Genomic DNA, 18470 nt, shown 5'->3' on the forward strand with positions numbered 1-18470 from the left:
AGCGTCTTTTAATTTCTTGGCTGCAGTCCCCGTCTGTGGTGATCTTGGAGCCCAGGAAAATAAAATCTGTCACTACCTCCATTTCTTCCCCATCTATTTGCCAGGAATTGAGAGGGCCGGATGCCATGATCTTGGTTTTCTTTTTCCCTTCTCCCCCTCACTTTTCTCCCCTTTTTCCTCCCCACTGTGTCCTACTATTTGCTTTTGTATTTTTGTATTTTATTCTATAATCTAATCAAATATTACAAACTGCAGAAAAAAGAAAAAAAGTACCAGTTTTAATTTCTCCGGTGGCTATTCCTTTGCTAAATCACTTTCCCTTTGCACTGACAAATGTACGATGAATTTATTAATTTGCACCACTGCCAGCTAGCTCAGGGGTCTTCAAACTTGGCACTTTTAAAACTTGTGGACTTCAACTCCCAGAATTCCTCAGCCCTCATGGCTGGTTGAGAAATTCTGGGAGTTGAAGTCCACAGGTCTTAAAGTTGCTAAGTTTGTAGATTCCTGAGCTAACTGGTTGGCCCTTCTTCCTCTCTCCCTTCTGAGCTCTTGCCACAGTGTAGTAAGAATGCACCCCCCCCCCAATCCTTTTCATGTACCCTTAAAGACACAGGAATCAAATACAAAGCAAGAAAGGCTAACAAAATAAGCTTCCATTTTTTTCTCTTTAAGCTGCTTCAAGTGTGTCACAATGTTTCAGCCTAGACTGAAAGGCTCCGGCAATTGTGAAAAGCTTTAGCTTTAAATTAAGCCTATTTACCTTCAAAGAAAATTTATAAAAGCCACAGACAGACTCAATTAAAGGGGGTAAAACTAATTACATTTGCTTAAAGGGATTAAACCTTTTCTATTGTCTTTTTTCCCTTCCCCCACCCAAACCACCACTTTTTATAGCCTCTCCTCTCCTCCCGCCTTTTTCTTCAGTTCACCTCCAGCTCCGAGCTGCTTCCAGAAGCACCAATCAGCTAGAGCCATTTAGCTGGAGCCCTGCCTGCTCCTGAGGCTTCTGCTGAGCCCAGACAGTCATGTACCTGCCTCTACCTCAGGCTTGGGTCGCTTAGGCTCATTCCCCTCCCCTGCTACACCTGGCTAGCAGTTGCATACCACCTGCCACATGGCAAAGTACCACAGGTGGTACACAAAAAACTGGTTGAAAAGCCCTGCCCTATACCATTCCAGACAACTGACTGTCCAACCTTTCCTTAAAAACCTCCAGTGATGGAGCACCCACAACTTAATTGTTATTCAATTATTCAGCTGTTCCACTGAATAATTGTTCTTGCTGTAAGGAAATTTCTCCTTAGTTTTAGGTTGTGTCTCTCTTTGATGTGTTTCCTTCTGTTATGTTTTGTCTTGCCCTCATGTACTTTGGTGGAAGAGATTGCCCCCTTTTTCTTTGTGACCGGCTTTCAGATATTGAAACACTGGTATCATGTCACCCCTAGTCCTTCTCTCTGTAGACCAGACATATCCAGTTCCTGCAAGCATTCCTCATATGTTTTAGGGTAGATAAGACATGGAGCAGGCAGTGATGAAAATACACAGATCTTGGGCTACCAAACCCTTTAAAGCTGACTATAAGTGCATCAAATTGCTATTGAAATAGACATGTCACATGGGGAAACTGTGGAATGTCTGTGACTAGTGGAGTTGCTACATTCTGAATGAGCTGCAGCTTCTGAGAAGTCTTCAGAGGTAATCCCACTGAGAGTGTGTTGTAATAGTCCAAATGAAGGGGAACTGAAGCATGAATGATAGCATGGCCTTCTGCTCCAGGAAATGTTGTAACTGGTACACAAGGTGAAGCTGTGCAAAGGCACCAGTCTTGTCAAACTTTTCCAGTCTCTGTATTCTCCTGCCTGCTCCACCTGTTGTGTTATGGTTTCTACCAGCACATTAAGTCCAGGCTTTGCTAGAAGGTCTTTCTGTCTCCTTCTTCATCAGGTAGATTCTACTTTCCCCTCATTCACCATTCACCATAAAAGGTAAAGGTAAAGGTTCCCCTGCACATGCGTGCTAGTCATTTCCGACTCTAGGGGCCGGTGCTCCGCTTCAAAGCCGAAGAGCCAGCACTTGTCCGAGGACGTCTCCGTGGTCATGTGGCCGGCATGACTAGACGCCAAAGGTGCATGGAACGCTGTTACTTTCCCACCGTAGTGGTCCCTATTTTTCTACTTGCATTTTTACATGCTTTTGAACTGCTAGGTTGGCAGAAGCTGGGACGAGTAACAGGTGCTCTCTCTGTTACGCGGCACTTGGGATTCGACCCGCCAAACTGCCGACCTTCTGATTGACAAGCTCAGCGTCCTAACCCACTGAGCCACCGCGTCCCTTACCATTCACCATAGTGTTTCCTATTTATATCTTCCTACCACTTCCGTTAATGTTCCGCTTCCTCACTCTAATTCTGCTAACTTCCACTGCTCTCTCCTACAACTTTACTACTTCCTTTGTGTTATCTTTAAAAAAACGTATATGTAGTCCGTGCCCCAATTATTTAGCAATCAAGTTTTATTGTACAAATAAATTTAAAGATACTTGCTATTCCTGAATTAAATTCTGAAATAGCTCCAGGACCAAATCTGCAAAAAACTAGAGGAGAACAGATTTAAAGTAGATTCTCTGAAGTAAGAGGCTTTAAAATGACATTATTCATGAGCTATCTAATTTGGTTACAGCTGAAATTGGACTAAATAACTGGGCAGAGATAATTGCTTTTTTGTTCACTCAATTTTAGAAAAAAAGGGAGATAGTTATTGTCTGGATGGCAACTGACAATTGAAATAATAACCCCAAATTCAGAACAATCTTGTGTATTGACTTCCTTGTGGACCAAATGGCATATCCCTTTTATTAGCTCCATTCTTAATACTGTTCAAAATAAAAAGAGCCTCTATACAGTATTAGCTATTTGGACCAGACACAGCTGGGCAAGCTTAATACATCTGTTGATGCCTCTAAATAAATTTACATTTATCCTTTTCATTGGGGCAATTATCAGAAAAAACACTAACATAAAATTGGATTGTTTGCATTCCTACTAACATTAAAATTCCCAGCTAGGCTGAGAGAAATATCAGTGTAAGAGATCACATAATTAGTAATACATAATTCTAATTTGCTTTCTTTGATTCTTTCCTGCAATCACTGCAGGGGAAAATCCATATTAACAATCAAATAAATTCAGGTTTTAAACTTAATCAGTGGTTATGCCTGGTTGAATGCAAAGGTCAAGATTAATAAACAAGGTTGATAATTTTGTGATGAGAGATGCTTTCATCCCACTAGTTCTGCCTTTGTTTGTGAAGGAGTAGTGTGAAATACATGCGATATAAAACTGTTGGGCTCTATGCTCAAGTGATTAATAAAATCTATAGCAATACTTCATCAGACAATAATATGTTGGTTTAGATATTGTAGCTTTAAACCAAGTCCCTCTTAGTACAATTGGTTCTGAACAGAATTTAGCAACATTCTTGGTTAACTAATGTAACTACAGTAGGAAACACACTACAGTAGTAATGGGGGACTTTAATTACCCTCACATCAACTGGGAAGCAGACTCCACACCAAGTGGGAGATCCAACAGGTTCCTTATGAATCTAGCTGACAACTCTTATCATCTAAAACACAGGTCTTCAAACCTGGCCCTTTAATGACTTGTGGGCTACCTGGCAGAGGAATTCTGGAAGTTGAAGTCCACAAGTCATAAAAGGGCCAAGTTTGAAGACCCTTGATCTAAAAGGTAGAGGAGGGAACTAGAGTGTCAGCTATACTGGACTTAATTCTTACTAATGTTGTAGGAACTTTGGGGGAGAGTGACCATGTCATATTGGAATTTAATTTAATGCAGACACAAGCAATAGAACAAAATCAAACTAGTGTGTTAAGACTTTAAAAGAGCTGATCTCAACAAACTTAGAGAGAGCTTGATGATGCTAAGACTAAGATGTGGGGCAATTTAGCAAAACATGAGAAACTGATTTAATTGGATTCAACCAAACAGGAGTGAATGAAATCCAATAAATTGAGACTTAATCCAGGAAAAATAAAGTTACAGTTTGTGGATTATGCATCTGTTCAGCAGAGTGATGCTTTGCCTGTTCTGGAGAGGTCCACACTCAGTAAAAGAGGACATTTCACAGTTTGGGGATGCCCCTAGTTGCATCACTGTTACTAGAGGCCCCCCCGTGCCCTTTCAGCTGCTTTAGCAACTGTGACCTTACCTGTACAGAGACAGCCTGGCAATAGTTAGTTACACACTAAGACGTTCCGGCTTCCATTGCTGAAATGTGTTGTACATGGATTGTCTTTGAAAGCACTCTGAGAATTTAGTTCAAAATAGAATTAAATGGCTGGAAAGCTCACTGAGACCAGCTGATGAACATATGCCAGTTTTTCACTGGATACCAAATTAGGTTTCCAGATCCAATTCAAAGTCTGGTTTAGAACTTTAAAGCCCAAAATTTCTTGGGGCCAAGTTACCTGAACGAATGCTTTTTCTGCATGTACCTATTCAGACCTCTCTGTGTGTGTACGCATGCCTTCAAGCCAGTGTTGACTCCTGGTGATTGCTTGGATAAATCCTTGGCAAGATTTTGGAAGTGGTTTTCCATTGCCTCCTTTCTAGGACTGAGTCACCCAGTCACCTAGCTGACTTTGAGCCTAAAGTGAGACTAGAACTCAACAGCCTTCCGGATTCTGGCCTGGTGGCTTAACCACAACACCAGATTAGCTCTCACTCAGACCTTAAGATCTTTTGGTGAGGTCCTCCTCCAGACCCAGCAAAGAAGATCAAGTTGAACTCTAAAAGCAGGGGTCTTCAGACTTGGCCCTTTTATGACTTGTGGACTTCAATTCCCAGAATTCCTCAGCCAGGCAAGCTGGCTGAGGAATTCTGGGAGTTGAAGTCCACAAGTCATAAAAGGGCCAAGTTTGAAGGCCCCTGCTAAAAGGAAGAGTACTGTTTCTATGGTGGACCTGACTAGCACCCGCATTAGCATCATCCTGACACCAGTTTTTTTATTTTATTGTTCTTTTAGACTGAATTGTAATTATACTTTAATTCATATGGTTTTAATTTTGAACCATCTTTTTATAGCTGCCAATTTATATGATGATTTTATTTTGCATTTTATTTAGTTTTATTGCACATGTTTTTACTGAAATTGTATTTTTAGAGTGTTTTGTTTATTGTAAATCACCCAGGGACCTGCAGCTGTTGAGTGATTTTAAAATGTAAATAAATACTTTTGTGCTTGCTGGAGGAAGATCTAAACAAAGCCTGTTCGCATAAAGCAATTTAGCATAGTCAGTATCTGAGGGGCCTTTGGTGCTCTCTAAGCTTAGTTGTTTTCTTGCAGAGGTTTTATTGCCCAAAGTAGATAACATCATCTGTGTTAGTAGCACTGCTAGAAATGCAAGCTCTGTAGCAACACTTTCATTGATGATGATTGTAACCTACTTTGGGTAATGAAACCTCTGCAAGAAAACAACCAAGCTCAGAGAGCACCAAGGATTCCTAATTTTTTTAATCCCATTTATATCCCGCCCTTCTCCGAAGACTCAGGGCGGCTTACAATTTAAAGCACAAATCAATGTGCTTAGCAATAGCCTTCATTCTATGTATATGCCTGCTTATTAAGGCTTTCGGTCCCCCCCCCAAGCGGCATTTTTACAAAGTCAGCTTATTGCCCCCAACAATCTGGGTCCTCATTTTACCTACCTCGGAAGGATGGAAGGCTGAGTCAACCTTGAGCCTGGTGGGACTCGAACCTGCACTAATTGCAGGCAGCTGGTGTTACTTAAGGAGGCATTAGCCCACTGCTCCACCAAGGCTCTTAGCTACAAATATTTTTCTTTATTGGTAGTCAATGTCTATGTTATTCTTCCATGAAGAAAGAAAGTGGTTAACAAGAATTAAGAGTGTCAAGAGAGCCCCTAATACATGGGTCTTCAAACTTGCCCCTTTTATGACTTGTGGATTTCAACTCCCAGACCCATGCCCTACTACAATTTAATTTTAACTTGCAGCTTAAGTGGGATATTCTCAAATTAGAAAAGACACAAGAAGATGAAACACACAGCAGGGAATTCTGGATTCCTTCAAGGACCAATACGTTGTACCTGCAATAACTTTCACTGCGAAGCAAAAGGCTCAATATGTTGTCCTTAAGAGCTTTACTGCTTCAGGGACAAAATTATTGCTGCTTCAAGCCATCAAATTGGATGGTTGTGTTGGGTATCTTTGGGGTGCAACCAATTGAAGCTCTTATTGGTTCTCTAGTAAGGAAAAAATTGAAGACTCTTCCAAATCCTTTATTTGTTCTGTGCTTATAATATCCAGTTTTCAATTATGCTTGCGTTTACTACATTTCTCGGTAAATACAATTATTTTAGTTCTGACAAAATTAAAGTCTTTGTCACTGAAGATTCTTAGCTGCAATAAGCTGCTAGCAGTTGAAAAATTCACCTTAAGCCTATCAGGTAGGAGATAAAATAAATGTATGGTCAGCGTATAAAATGAAGGATGTGGTTTTACTTGCCAAGGACGTTGCAGCTCATTTTTTTCTTTTACAGAGTTTATGTGATGAAATGAATATGGACTTAATAAAGTAATGATAATTAATAAGACTTAATATGATAACATTATACATTATACATTCCTGGATTGAAAAGCCTCCAGGAGTGGCACACCAGGTCTGAAATTGAGGTCTTTTCATGTACTATAATAATCAAAGCAATTTATGGTAGACACTGTGCCTCAGATCATAGACAGACACACAAATAAGGTCAAAGTTGCCAAGATTGGACACCCCTGCCCTACTGTGTTCCATCCATGGCTCTGATAGAAATTGGACTCTTGAGGGAAGAATTTGTTTACTGATCAATTACAAAAGTCACTTTAAGTAGTTTATGCGTTAGAATTAAAGTAGTAGCACCATGCTAATAAGAATAATGGTAACCAAACAGCAGTAATCAGTCAGCAATAATCAGTCAGGTGCATCAAGGGGAAGAAATACACTATTATCAAATACTTAAATGCACATTTAATTTAATTTAATTTATTAATATTTCTATACCGCCCTTCTCCCGAAGGACTCAGGGCGGTGTACAGGGCAAGAATAAAACATAAAGTTACAAAAATTAAAAAGTAATTAAATACATGCCCATAAAAACAATAAATACATTAATAAAACCCCCAATAAAATGATAATAAAAAACCCCAGCAATCCCACCCTCAGGCCAGGCCGGCTTGTTCGAACAGGTATGTTTTCAGATCGCGGCGAAAGGAGCGAAGATCGGGCGCCGTCCGGAGCTCAACCGGTAACTGGTTCCATAACTCCGGGGCACCCACAGAGAAAGATCTCCCCCTGGGGGCCACCAATCTACATTCTCTGACCGGTGGCACCCTGAGGAGTCCCTCTCTGTGGGAACGCACAGGGCGGAGGGAAGTTGACGCCGGCAGCAGGTGTTCCCTAAGGTACTCCGGCCCCCTGCCATGTAGGGCTTTAAACACCATAACTAGTACCTTGAATCTCACCCGGAAGACAACTGTCAGCCAATGCAGCTCACGGAGCAGAGGTGTGACATGGGAGTATCGGGAAACTCCCAACACAACTCTCGCGGCTGCATTCTGTGCCAGTTGGAGCTTCCAGGTGGTCCTCAAGGGCAGCCCCATGTAGAGAGCGTTGCAGTAGTCTAGTCGAGAGGTCACGAGCGCGTGAGTGACCGTGCATAGATCATCCCGGCTTAGATAGGGCCGCAACTGGCGCACCAGGCGAACCTGGGCGAAAGCCCCCCTAGTCACAGCTCCTATATGGTCTTCCAGGGTGAGCCGTGAATCTAGGAGGACTCCCAAGTTGCGAGCCCTATCTACGGGGGGTAATAATTCGCCCCCCATAGCGAGAGGTGGAATGTCCGAATAAACCCGGGATGAAGGTATGCAAAGCCACTCGGTCTTGTCGGGGTTGAGTTGAAGTCTGTTCCTCCCCATCCAGACCCGAACCGCCTCCAGGCAGCGGGACATCACGGTGAGGGCATCACTGGGGGGGTTTGGGGTCGAAAAGAAAAGCTGGGTATCATCAGCATACTGATGATACCCAACTCCAAAACCACAAATGATCTCACCCAGCGGTTTCATATAGATGTTGAACAGGAGAGGCGAGAGGACCGACCCGTGAGGAACTCCACAAATGAGAGACCTCGCGGTCGACCTCTGCCCTCCTGCCAACACCGACTGCGAGCATCCCTGGAGATAGGAGGAGAACCACTGCAAAACCGTGCCTCCCACTCCCAATCCCCCGAGACGCCGCAGCAAGATACCATGGTCGATGGTATCGAAAGCCGCTGAGAGGTCTAATAGGACCAGGACAGAGGAGCAACCCCTGTCCCGAGCCCTCCAGAGATCATTCACCAGCGCGACCAATGCCGTCTCCGTGCTGTACCCGGGCCTGAAACCCGATTGGTACGGGTCTAGATAATCCGCTTCATCCAGGACCAGAGGGAGCTGATGTGCCACCACACTCTCAACAACCTTCGCAAGAAAGCGAAGGTTGGAGACAGGACGAAAGTTGTTCAATATAGCTGGGTCCAAGGCAGGCTTCTTGAGGAGAGGCCTCACCACCGCCTCTTTCAAGACAGCGGGGAAGCTACCCTCACTCAAAGAGGCCGATATAACTGCCTGGAACCAGCTACGTGTCCTCTCCCGGGCTGCATAAACCAGCCAGGAAGGTCACGGGTCCAATAAACATGTGGTGGTGCTCAGCCTCCCCATGATCCTGTCCACTTCCTCCGGAGTCACAGAATCAAACTCCTCCCAGGTGATATCGACAAGACCACCCGTGTCCTGCTCGACAGACTCTGCCCAGTCAGAGTCCAGACCGGTCCGAATCCGAGCGATTTTGTCCGACAGATGCTGGTTAAACTCCTCGGCACGACCCTGCAAGGGATCCTCCCTCACCTCCTGATTCAGGAGGGAGCGAGTCACCCTAAACAGGGCGGCCGGGCGATTATCTGCGGACGCGATAAGGGTGGCGAAGTGGTTAGACCTCGCCTCCCTTATCGCAGCGAGATAAGACCTAGTATAGGTTCTTAGTCGCAATCGATCGGATTCGGATCGGCTGGATCTCCAACCGCTCTCTAGGCCCCGTCTCCGACGCTTCATCTCCCGGAGCTCCACGGAGAACCATGGGGCTCGACGGGATCTGCACCGGGTCAGGGGCCGCAGGGGTACAACTCGGTCAAGAGCCTCAGTGGCTGCCCTTTCCCAGGCTTCCACTAAGGCGTCTGCCGAGCTGTGAGCAAGGGAGGCAGGTGGGGACCCCAGCGCCGCCTGGAACCTCTGGGGATCCATTAAGCGTCTGGGGTGGTACCATTTGATAGGTTCCACACACCCACAGTCCAGGAAAGCAGCAGACCAGCAGCAGACCAGCAGTCCAACACCATCCAACTGCCAAATCGTTGCCATCACTATCACCCCAACACAGAGGGTATGAACACCCCTGGGGGGCTCCTGGGACGCCTGTTTTCTGGGACTTGCAGAGCTCACCCTAACAGATCCGCCTGCACGTCCGCCATCTTGGAAGCTTGAAACTGTCTTTGGGCCACCTGAAAGAGGTAGATTTTGCAGTTTTTCAAAAGTGGAAGAGGGTTGGGTCCTTGGAGGGAATGTTATTCCATCTTTATTTCTGAAGAATATCCTGTTTGAAAGAGGACCATAAGGCTCCAATTCCAAATAATTGACAGGTGAAGCAAAGTGAAGCAAAGTGAAAGCACAACTGTGCTTATGATGTTATTTCAGCTTCCTTTTACGAAGGTTATAAATTTGACAATTGATCACAAAGTTACCTTTTCCATCACTATTGTAGCTGCAAACACTTGCCAAAAAAGGCAGTTGTTAAACAAGGATTCCCTGTGCATCTTCCACTGCTTGAGCTATCTTCCTCAGTTGGTGATACAAAGTTCCTATTTTTTCCTCTTTTCCCAGAAAAGTCTTGTAGTCTTTTTTTCACACCCAATGCAATACTCTACATGCAGTACCTGTTAGTGTCTCTGAAGGTCCTATTATCATACATGGCCAGGAGAATCTAGGCAGAGACAAAAGCTGTAAAAACAAACTTTAAGCCCAGGAAACAGAAAGAAAGCGTAAGAAAAGAGCTCTGATTGACCCCATCTTCATTCCGTAGAATATACAAGAGAGGGAAGGGAAAATGCAGTCAAGATTCTGTTCCTATAGCTTCCTTGATTGGCTCTCCCTCCCTCCCTCTCTCTCTGGTTTACAAGGTTAGAAGCAATAAAGCTGTACAGATAAATATATATCTAAATAAATAAAATACAGGGAGCTCTTGTGTCATGATGGAAATTGGGACCGGGATTGCTGTTGCTAAGCGATCCCATCATAAAACCTGATGTCATGTGACCAAGGTACTTAGTGATGGCAATCTTGAGAGTTCCCAGCTGTTGTAATCCCAGAACCACATACCTTATTAACCAGGATGAGGCAGGAGTCCCAGGCAGAGGGTGTATGGGTACTTATTGGTGGGGGGGTGTCACAGGTGTGTGCTAGGGAGCATGCTTGAGCCAGTGAGAGTAAAGGGGGTGCTGTGGACAGGTGTGTGCTACAGAGGTGAAGAGATCTTGTACTCCATAGCAGGACTCCTCAGGGGAAAAATGGCGAGAATGACTGATAGGAGTGACTTGCAAGCTTTTCTGGCACTTTCCCCAAAAACTTTGCTTGTGGGATGCTGCCAGGGAAGGTTGCAAATGGCGTCTGTGGGATACTTCAATCCTCATATGTGTGAGCCGGTTGCCAAGTGCCCAAATGTGACTTCAGGGGTATTTCCCCAGCCATAACTGTGAGAATTAATCATAAGTATCACTCATTCAGTGCTGTTGTAAATTTGAACAGTCGCTGAATGAATGGTTGTAACTCAAAGACTATTTATAGAGTTCCAGACAGATGTGTGGTTTATTGTGTTACCTGGCCTATCTGAAGCTTAAATGAATCTTGCTTTTGCAAAAAAATATTCGTGGTTGAATCAGTGAGGTCCAAAGTGTTTCCTTGTGCCTTATCAGCAGAACTAGTCATTTTTTGAAGGTTGATAGCATTTCCTATATGCCCTCCATATTTTGAACAGGCTCTTTAAGTTGGGAGACTACTTAAACCAACTTGGCAGCTGGGACATGCTTGAGGATGACCTTCTGGAACTGATGGCCAAGCCAAATTCAAAATTGATCATAGCTGATAATTTTAATGCCAGACATACTCCCACTGATGAAACTCTCTAATCCCATTATGATATAATTTGCACTTCTTAACCTACAAACCATGGTACCTAAGGCTGCTGCATCATTCAGATAAAAAGGTAATTAAGTATGGAAAGTGAAGATTGGTCCACCTGACTATGAAATTTGATTTCTTGGATTAGATGCTCTGAATATTGAAGGGAAATTAATCTGGGGTGACAGAGGTGACAATATTATTGGTTATATGTGAATACCTCCTGATTTAGTATGCAGAATTTTTGATCCTCAGGTCAGTTCTTCCTTGGATAATAATTATTGCCATTTTATTGTTATAATTGCTTATAAAATATCACTTTTCAGATTTACACACCTAGAACATTATACAAGTCAAGGTCCCTCGGATAAGACAGTCCAGTCAGAGCTTTTCCATATGTATCATTTTTCTCTCTCTTTGGTTTCCTTCGTTCCTTCATTCACTTTACCATTAACCCTTCTTCCAATATATGACCTAATCTTCCAAAAGCCATAGGTCATAATTATATGGGGTCATAGATGTTGACTTTTGGTACTTCCATTGCTCTGACCAATAACAGCATCTATTTAAACCATGTCACATACATTATCCCCTACTAAAGACAAGTGTAGTAGTGGTCAGTGTAAGTACATTTTGGTCAGCATGCTAAAAATGCACCCTATGTCTAGGTTTACTCCTAGCATGTTCAGAACATGTTTTTTTTAGCAAGCTAGGAACTGGGCTCTAGGGATTACCTTACAAGCTAAGAAACCCATTTTGAAGCATCCTGAGAGAAACTCATGAGGCTTTTCTCAATAAGCCAAGACACATAAAAGGCGACAATATGGAAATAACCAAATATTGAAGAGTTTTCAAATGTTATTTTATTAGCTGAAAGCACTGTTAAGAGTGAAATGCGAGAAGGTCGAGCACATACTGTTGTTGGGAAATAAGATGATTTCAGTTAGTTTTGGGCCCCTGTTCATCTATTTTACCAAGGAAGGAATAAATAAAGTAATGACCAAATTTGCTCTAAATTACAGGATTTATCTGTAATGGTAAGTTGTAAATCAACTGGTATAACTCTGGATAGATCAGGGGTGTCAAACTCGCAACATCACATGACATGTCATGACATATCATGACTTTTTTTCCATTGCCGGCAATGGGGTGGGCGAGGTTTTGCCATGACACATCCAGCCTGTCAGCCAGCAGTTTGATACCCTTGGTATAAATGGCCTGCCTTTGACAATTTATAATGGGCATTTGAATGACACCTCACTTATATTTTTATTTTGCAGGTGAAGCTTTAAAGATAACAGCAAAAGCATTCACTGACGATCCTTGTAGTTTATCCAAAAGAGAGGCTGTTGTGCAAATAGCACGTGCTCTCCTGACTGCCGTTACAAGACTTCTTATTCTGGCCGATATGATTGATGTTTCATACCTGCTGCAACATCTCACCACAGTGAGTAGCCACCATGATCAGCAAATGTACTATATTTCACAAGTTTCTTACATTCTATATGGGTCATCTATAAATAACTGTTAGATAGTTAGGTAAATAACCTTTACTGTCATTTTTTACTGTAGGCACAATGGCACACATTAAAAATAAAATTTATTTACTTGCTCTCAAAGTGTACACATACATAACACACATTTAAACATACTATATACAACAGATGTATAGATCTACACCCTTACATATAAGTAACATATAAATATTAACCACTGACCATCTTGAATACATAACGGAAGAAGGAAGCTTTAGAGTTCACAAGGTTAATACTGTATGGAACAAAACTATGATTGAAACTGGATGTTCTGCTTCGGATACCACTAAGCCCCCTCCTCCCAGAAGGTAACAAGGGAAACAGGTCATGAAGAGGATGTGTAGTGTCCTAGACAATCTTGCGGACCCTGCTCAAACAACGCTTATGTGCTGTGTCCTGGTTGGGAGGGAACTGCCAATAAACTTTTCAGCCATCCTCACCACTCTTTGCACCACCTTCCTGTCTGAAGAACTGATACCTGTAAACCACACTGTGATGCTGTACAACAGGATGCTCTTGATTGTCCCTCTGAAAAGTGTGGGAGATCCAGATAATAATTTAGAATCCCCCTGTCTTTCTATCACTCATTCCATTCCCCCCTCCCCCACAATAATTGAAATATATTGGTTAAAGATGAAACACCTAGACTAATAGTTAATAGCTAATAGTGCGTTGGTGGCCTTCATCAGGAAGAAGTAGTGCATTTAAGACCTCAAGTCCTTAAGAGGCATTCCTCTAGTCTTTGAGGTTTAAGATCAAACTGTTCCAATCTGCCCACTGCCAGGAGTTCGATCCTGACTGGCTCAAACCTTCCATCCTTTCGAGTTCAGTAAAATGAGGGCCCAGATTGTTGGGGGCAATATGCTGACCTGTAAACTGCTCAGAGAGTGTTGTAATGCACTATGAAGTGGTATATAAATATAAGTGCTTGTGCTATGTATTTATACAGGAGCATTCCATTTGATTTTATCATGTGATTTTATAGCAGTGATATTCGCATGGTGTGTTCCTGTCAAAATCAACAAGATGGTGACTGGAACATTGCAGTGCAATCCTCACTCCTTTTGAATACATGTATTCATGTTCAAAAGGGCCAGAGTTTGCACTGTGACACTTGCTGTTTTTGCCCCCTCCTGCGGATGATCCTGTTTTGATGTTTATATTTTAATGGGCTTGATTTGTGACACAGTTGTTTTATTTGTTTATGGTTTTGTTCTTTAAATCTCCCAGAGTCCCTGCAATTGGAGGTATATAAATTTGTGTATGAATTAAATAACCAAATACATAGAATAGAATAGAATAGAATAGAATAGAATAGAATAGAATAGAATAGAATAGAATAGAATAGAATAGAGCTGGAAGGGACCTTGGAGGTCTTCTAGTCCAGTTCCCTGCTCATGGAGGAGAACCTACTATCTCAGACAGGTGATTGTCCGGTCTCTTTTTAAAAATTTCCAGCGATGGAGTGCCCACGATTTCTAGGGGTAAGCTGTTCCACTGGTTGATTGTCCTCACTGTCAGGAAGTTTCTCTTTAATTCCAGATTGCTTCTCTCTTTGATCAGCTTCCAAACCATTGTTTCTCGTCCTTCCCTCTGGTGCTCTGGTGAACAACCTTCCCCCCCTCTTCTTTGTGGCAGCCCCTCAGATACTGGAATACTGCTATCATGTCTCCCCTATTTCTTCTTTTCTTTAGACTGGCGAAACCCAAGTTCCGCAGCTGTTCTTCATATGTTTTGGTCTCCAGGCCTTTGATCATCTTAGTTGCTCTTCTCTGAATTTTTTCCAGACTCTCAATATCTTTTTTGTGATATAGTGACCAAAATTGGCTGCAGTATTCCAGGTGTGGTCTTACTAGGGCTTTATAAAGCGGTACTAGTACCTCGCATGATCTTGATTCTCTGCCACAGATCATACAATCCAGGATTGTATTAGCTTTTTTGCTTGCTGCTGCACACTTTGTGCCAGGTCAGCATTTCATAGACTGGCAGTATTGGCTACAAACAGTAACAGTCCTGAATGAGTTGATTGTTCCTCAACCACATTTTCAAGAATAGAACTTCTTTAGCAGCCTTTTGAGTCAACCAGCTGTTGCACCTGGAGATGCAGCTCATAAGAGGACCTGAGCATAGGATGGTAGTCCTATAGTAAGTGAATAGTCACTTAAGCTGCTGTTTTTATGAATAGTCTCAAAAGGCTAACCAACATTAACATTTTATCTGATCACTGTAGCACTGTATTCATTCACAAAGTATATGAGGTACTCACCAACACATCCTCCTGATGTGTTTCCCCTAAGTGTTCTATATTTCCCCCTCCAGATTCCATTTTAGGTGGTTCTTTTAGAAGATTAGCACTGCTATGCACCTACCAGATAAAATCTACTTAGGTCTCACCTATGGTTGTGAAATAATAGGCATCCTCCATCTGACAGGCATAGTTTTAAAATCAAATAATGTTTGACTTTTTGAGTATCTTTTTTAAAAATTGGTCTGTCTTCGCAACTGCAGTCATTCCAACTTTTGTGTACTGTGACCTTGTAAATTATCTGCTTCTTTCTTTCCATCTTCTGCTGATAGACTTGATAGTTTAGATTTATGCTATTTAATTTATTTCCTGATTCCACCAGTCGGCTTCAAACCAGGCCCTTCAAATCTTTGATCACTGGAGTCTGTAGAGCACATGATCCGTCAATAGGTTTCTATGATGAAATTTGAAAAGTGCCTCATCAGTTCTGTATTATCACTATCAAATGTTCTTGAAAATAATGATTTGTTGAAAAAGTGTTTCAGCTGAAACAGCAGTCTTTCTGATTATGTAAAAAAAAGTTTTATATGAATGTAGGCATAAAAGCACATTTTTGGCAGGATTTTTTACTGTACAGTTTTTCACAGATGCCATTTCCACCCCATTGGTCCTCTTTTCATTTTTGTGTGTGTCCTGCTCAGGTACCTGGAAACCCCAGTCTCACTATGCTCTACTTCTAACTGGGGGAGAGTTCTAGACCATACATTGGTGGACAGAGTTCACCTATGTCAGGGGTCTTCAAATTTGGCAACTTTAAGACTTGTGGACTTCAACCCCCAGAATTCCTCAGCCAGCCAGGTTTGAAGACTCCTGACCTACGTCATCCAAGGAATGTCAAGAGTGGCACAGTTTTGTTAGCTCAAGGAAATGAAAGATAAATGAGGAAATCTTGTGACACCACAAGAGTTAATTTCTGAAAAAGCAGAAAGCAATGAGCTCTGAAATTGGGGAAAAGAGAATTTGCAGGCTGGAGACCAAAGTGTGTGTTTGTTTAAATGTTATGCATATGCATACATATTCAAACACATTTTAATACATTAACTTCATTTTTGAACAGACATTTACTAAACTAACATGGCAGCAGTTGGAGCCTGCAATTGTAGTAATGTAAGTTGTAAATAGATAAAGCAACCTCTCTAAGAATTCCTACTCCTTCCTCAGTAATATGCCTAGGTCAGGGGTAGGCAACCTTGGCTCTTTTATGACTCATAGACTTCAACTACCAATGCTGGCTCAGGAATTCTGGTAGTTGAAGTCCATGAGTCAATAAAGAGCCAAGGTTGTCTATCCCTGGCCTAGGTAATACTGTATGTTACTTATACAATCAAAATAGTGCAAGCAGTGGTATTCTCTATGACATTCTATGGAAGCAAAAGTTGGACTTGGAAGAAGCAGGATAGAAACAGTATTGATGATTTTGAGGGTTGGTGTTGGAGAAGACTCCTGAGAATCACGTGAAGATTTTTTTTTGAATTTTTAAAATTAGTTTTATAGGGTTAACAAGGAAGGTAGGGGAATGGGGATTTGGAATAGGGTAAAGGAAAGGTTAAGGGTAGGGGTTGGGGTATATACATATATTTGTGAAGCAATATGGTGGTTGGGTAGTCATAAGTAGCAAATAACAAGTTGTTTGTACATAGTTCAGGTTGCATCAATAAAATTTCCCTCTCTGATTCCCTTAATTTTCACATAGTCAAAGTAATTAAGTTAATTCATTTCTAGTTATGAGCTAGTCAATTAATAAAGTTTTCAATATAGTTAGACTAATACATATCAAAATCCTGTTTTTTTACCTAATTGCAATAAAAATACTCTAAGGTAGCCTATAATATGCAGAAAAGAGCTTACTTTTTGGGTAACCTACAATTCCCTATTTCAGTAAAGAATAATTCTCTTGTCTACAAAACTTACATTGTTCATTACAAATCATTCTTATGATTTAACAGTAAAGTCTAATTTTCATCTTAACACATCACCAATTATTAAAAAAAATTGTCTTAACAATTCAACACTTAATAAAATACTATCTTCTATTATAAGATTCTAAATTCTATTGGATAATTCAAAGTTTTATTCTAAAAGCTTAGTTTTGTTTTCCTTTAAGAATCTAAAACCTAAATATAGAATCAGTTTATATTTTTTTAAGATTCCCCTTAGTCCATCAAAAGAATTTTTTTAAGTTCTGTCTTTACAAATCCCCAAAAAGAGAGACAAGTCTAAGTCTTTAAATCTAACTCTTGCCTTCTTTTTGTGCCAATCAGGCTTCCATCTTAGTGCCTTTAAGTTCTCCAATGTGTCTCCCTTTCTTCCTCCACCTCTTATTTGAATCCATGGAGACCATCCAAATGACAGTTTTGCCAAGCTAGTATCCCCTTTATAATCATTGAAATTTGCTTTAATAGCTCAGTTTTTAATGTTTGATGTGATATGATTGTCATTAATTCAGTCTGATCTTTTTCTTGTTCCATTTCCATCTGGGTTAGGTAGTAAGTAGTAGCTAATGTTGTTATCATTTGATTAGCTGAATCCTTAACATACTGTATTTGGAGGCCTTTGATATCTTCACTCTTAATGTTGCTTTCTTTGGGTATTGTTGTTTTTTGAATTGTAAGTTTTGTAGATAAAGTTGGAGTTTGGACTTTGAAATTCTCTATAGGCTGCATTTGTTGCTCTTTGAAGTCTCCTATTTTAGTATTGATTTCCACTTCTATTTGTTTTTGGGTTGTCAGTTCATCATTTAAGGTCAAAGTTTGGTTTAGTGTCTTTGAGATGTCAGGTTTATCATGCAATTTGGCTTTAATTTGTTCAGTTATACCCAAAATTGTGTCTAATATCAATTTGTAGTTAAATGGTGGGATATAATCATCCATTTTGTTAGTGTTTACAGCTAAGTCTTCCATGGAGGCTATTTTAATAAGAGTCAGTAATTTTCCACCTCCAATGTTTCTAAAAGTTGTTTTCAGTGCCAGATGTTCCCACACTTGTCTTTAAAGATAATATCAAGGACAGGTCTCCGCTCTCAAAATAAGCAAAAGGTTTACTTGCAATTCCATGTTTAGCTACAGAATGTCATCAGTAGCATATAGAACAGGGGTGTCAAACTCAATTTCATTGAGGGCCGCATCAGCATTGCGGTTGCCCTCGGGGCCAGGTGGGTGTGGCCTGGGTGGGCGTGGCCTACTGGGTGGGCATGGCCAGCTCTACATTGTTTGCATCAAGGGTGCCTATGGGGGTCTGGGCAGGAGTGGGACAGATCTGAGGGTCTCTGGCAGGAGGAGGGTCTCTGGGCCAGGGCCAAGGCAGTGGGGGCTGTTCTCTCACTGTTTCCAGGATGGCTTCGCGGGCC

At 41.7% G+C, this 18470-nt stretch overlaps 1 protein-coding gene across 1 annotated transcript in view; it reads left to right on the plus strand.

The window, feature by feature from the left end:
- The window catches only part of CTNNA3 (catenin alpha 3), a gene marked incomplete at its 5' end in the record, with an annotated part of 866777 nt that overhangs the window by 37023 nt on the left and 811284 nt on the right, over positions 1-18470 (plus strand). The window contains one exon of the mRNA XM_083364633.1: positions 12565-12731. Coding sequence (XP_083220759.1) covers positions 12565-12731 — 167 coding nt within the window. The remainder of the gene's footprint in view (positions 1-12564; positions 12732-18470) is intronic.

Source organism: Vipera ursinii (genome assembly GCF_947247035.1).
Source record: "Vipera ursinii genome assembly, chromosome: 5".
Taxonomy (NCBI): domain Eukaryota; kingdom Metazoa; phylum Chordata; class Lepidosauria; order Squamata; family Viperidae; genus Vipera; species Vipera ursinii.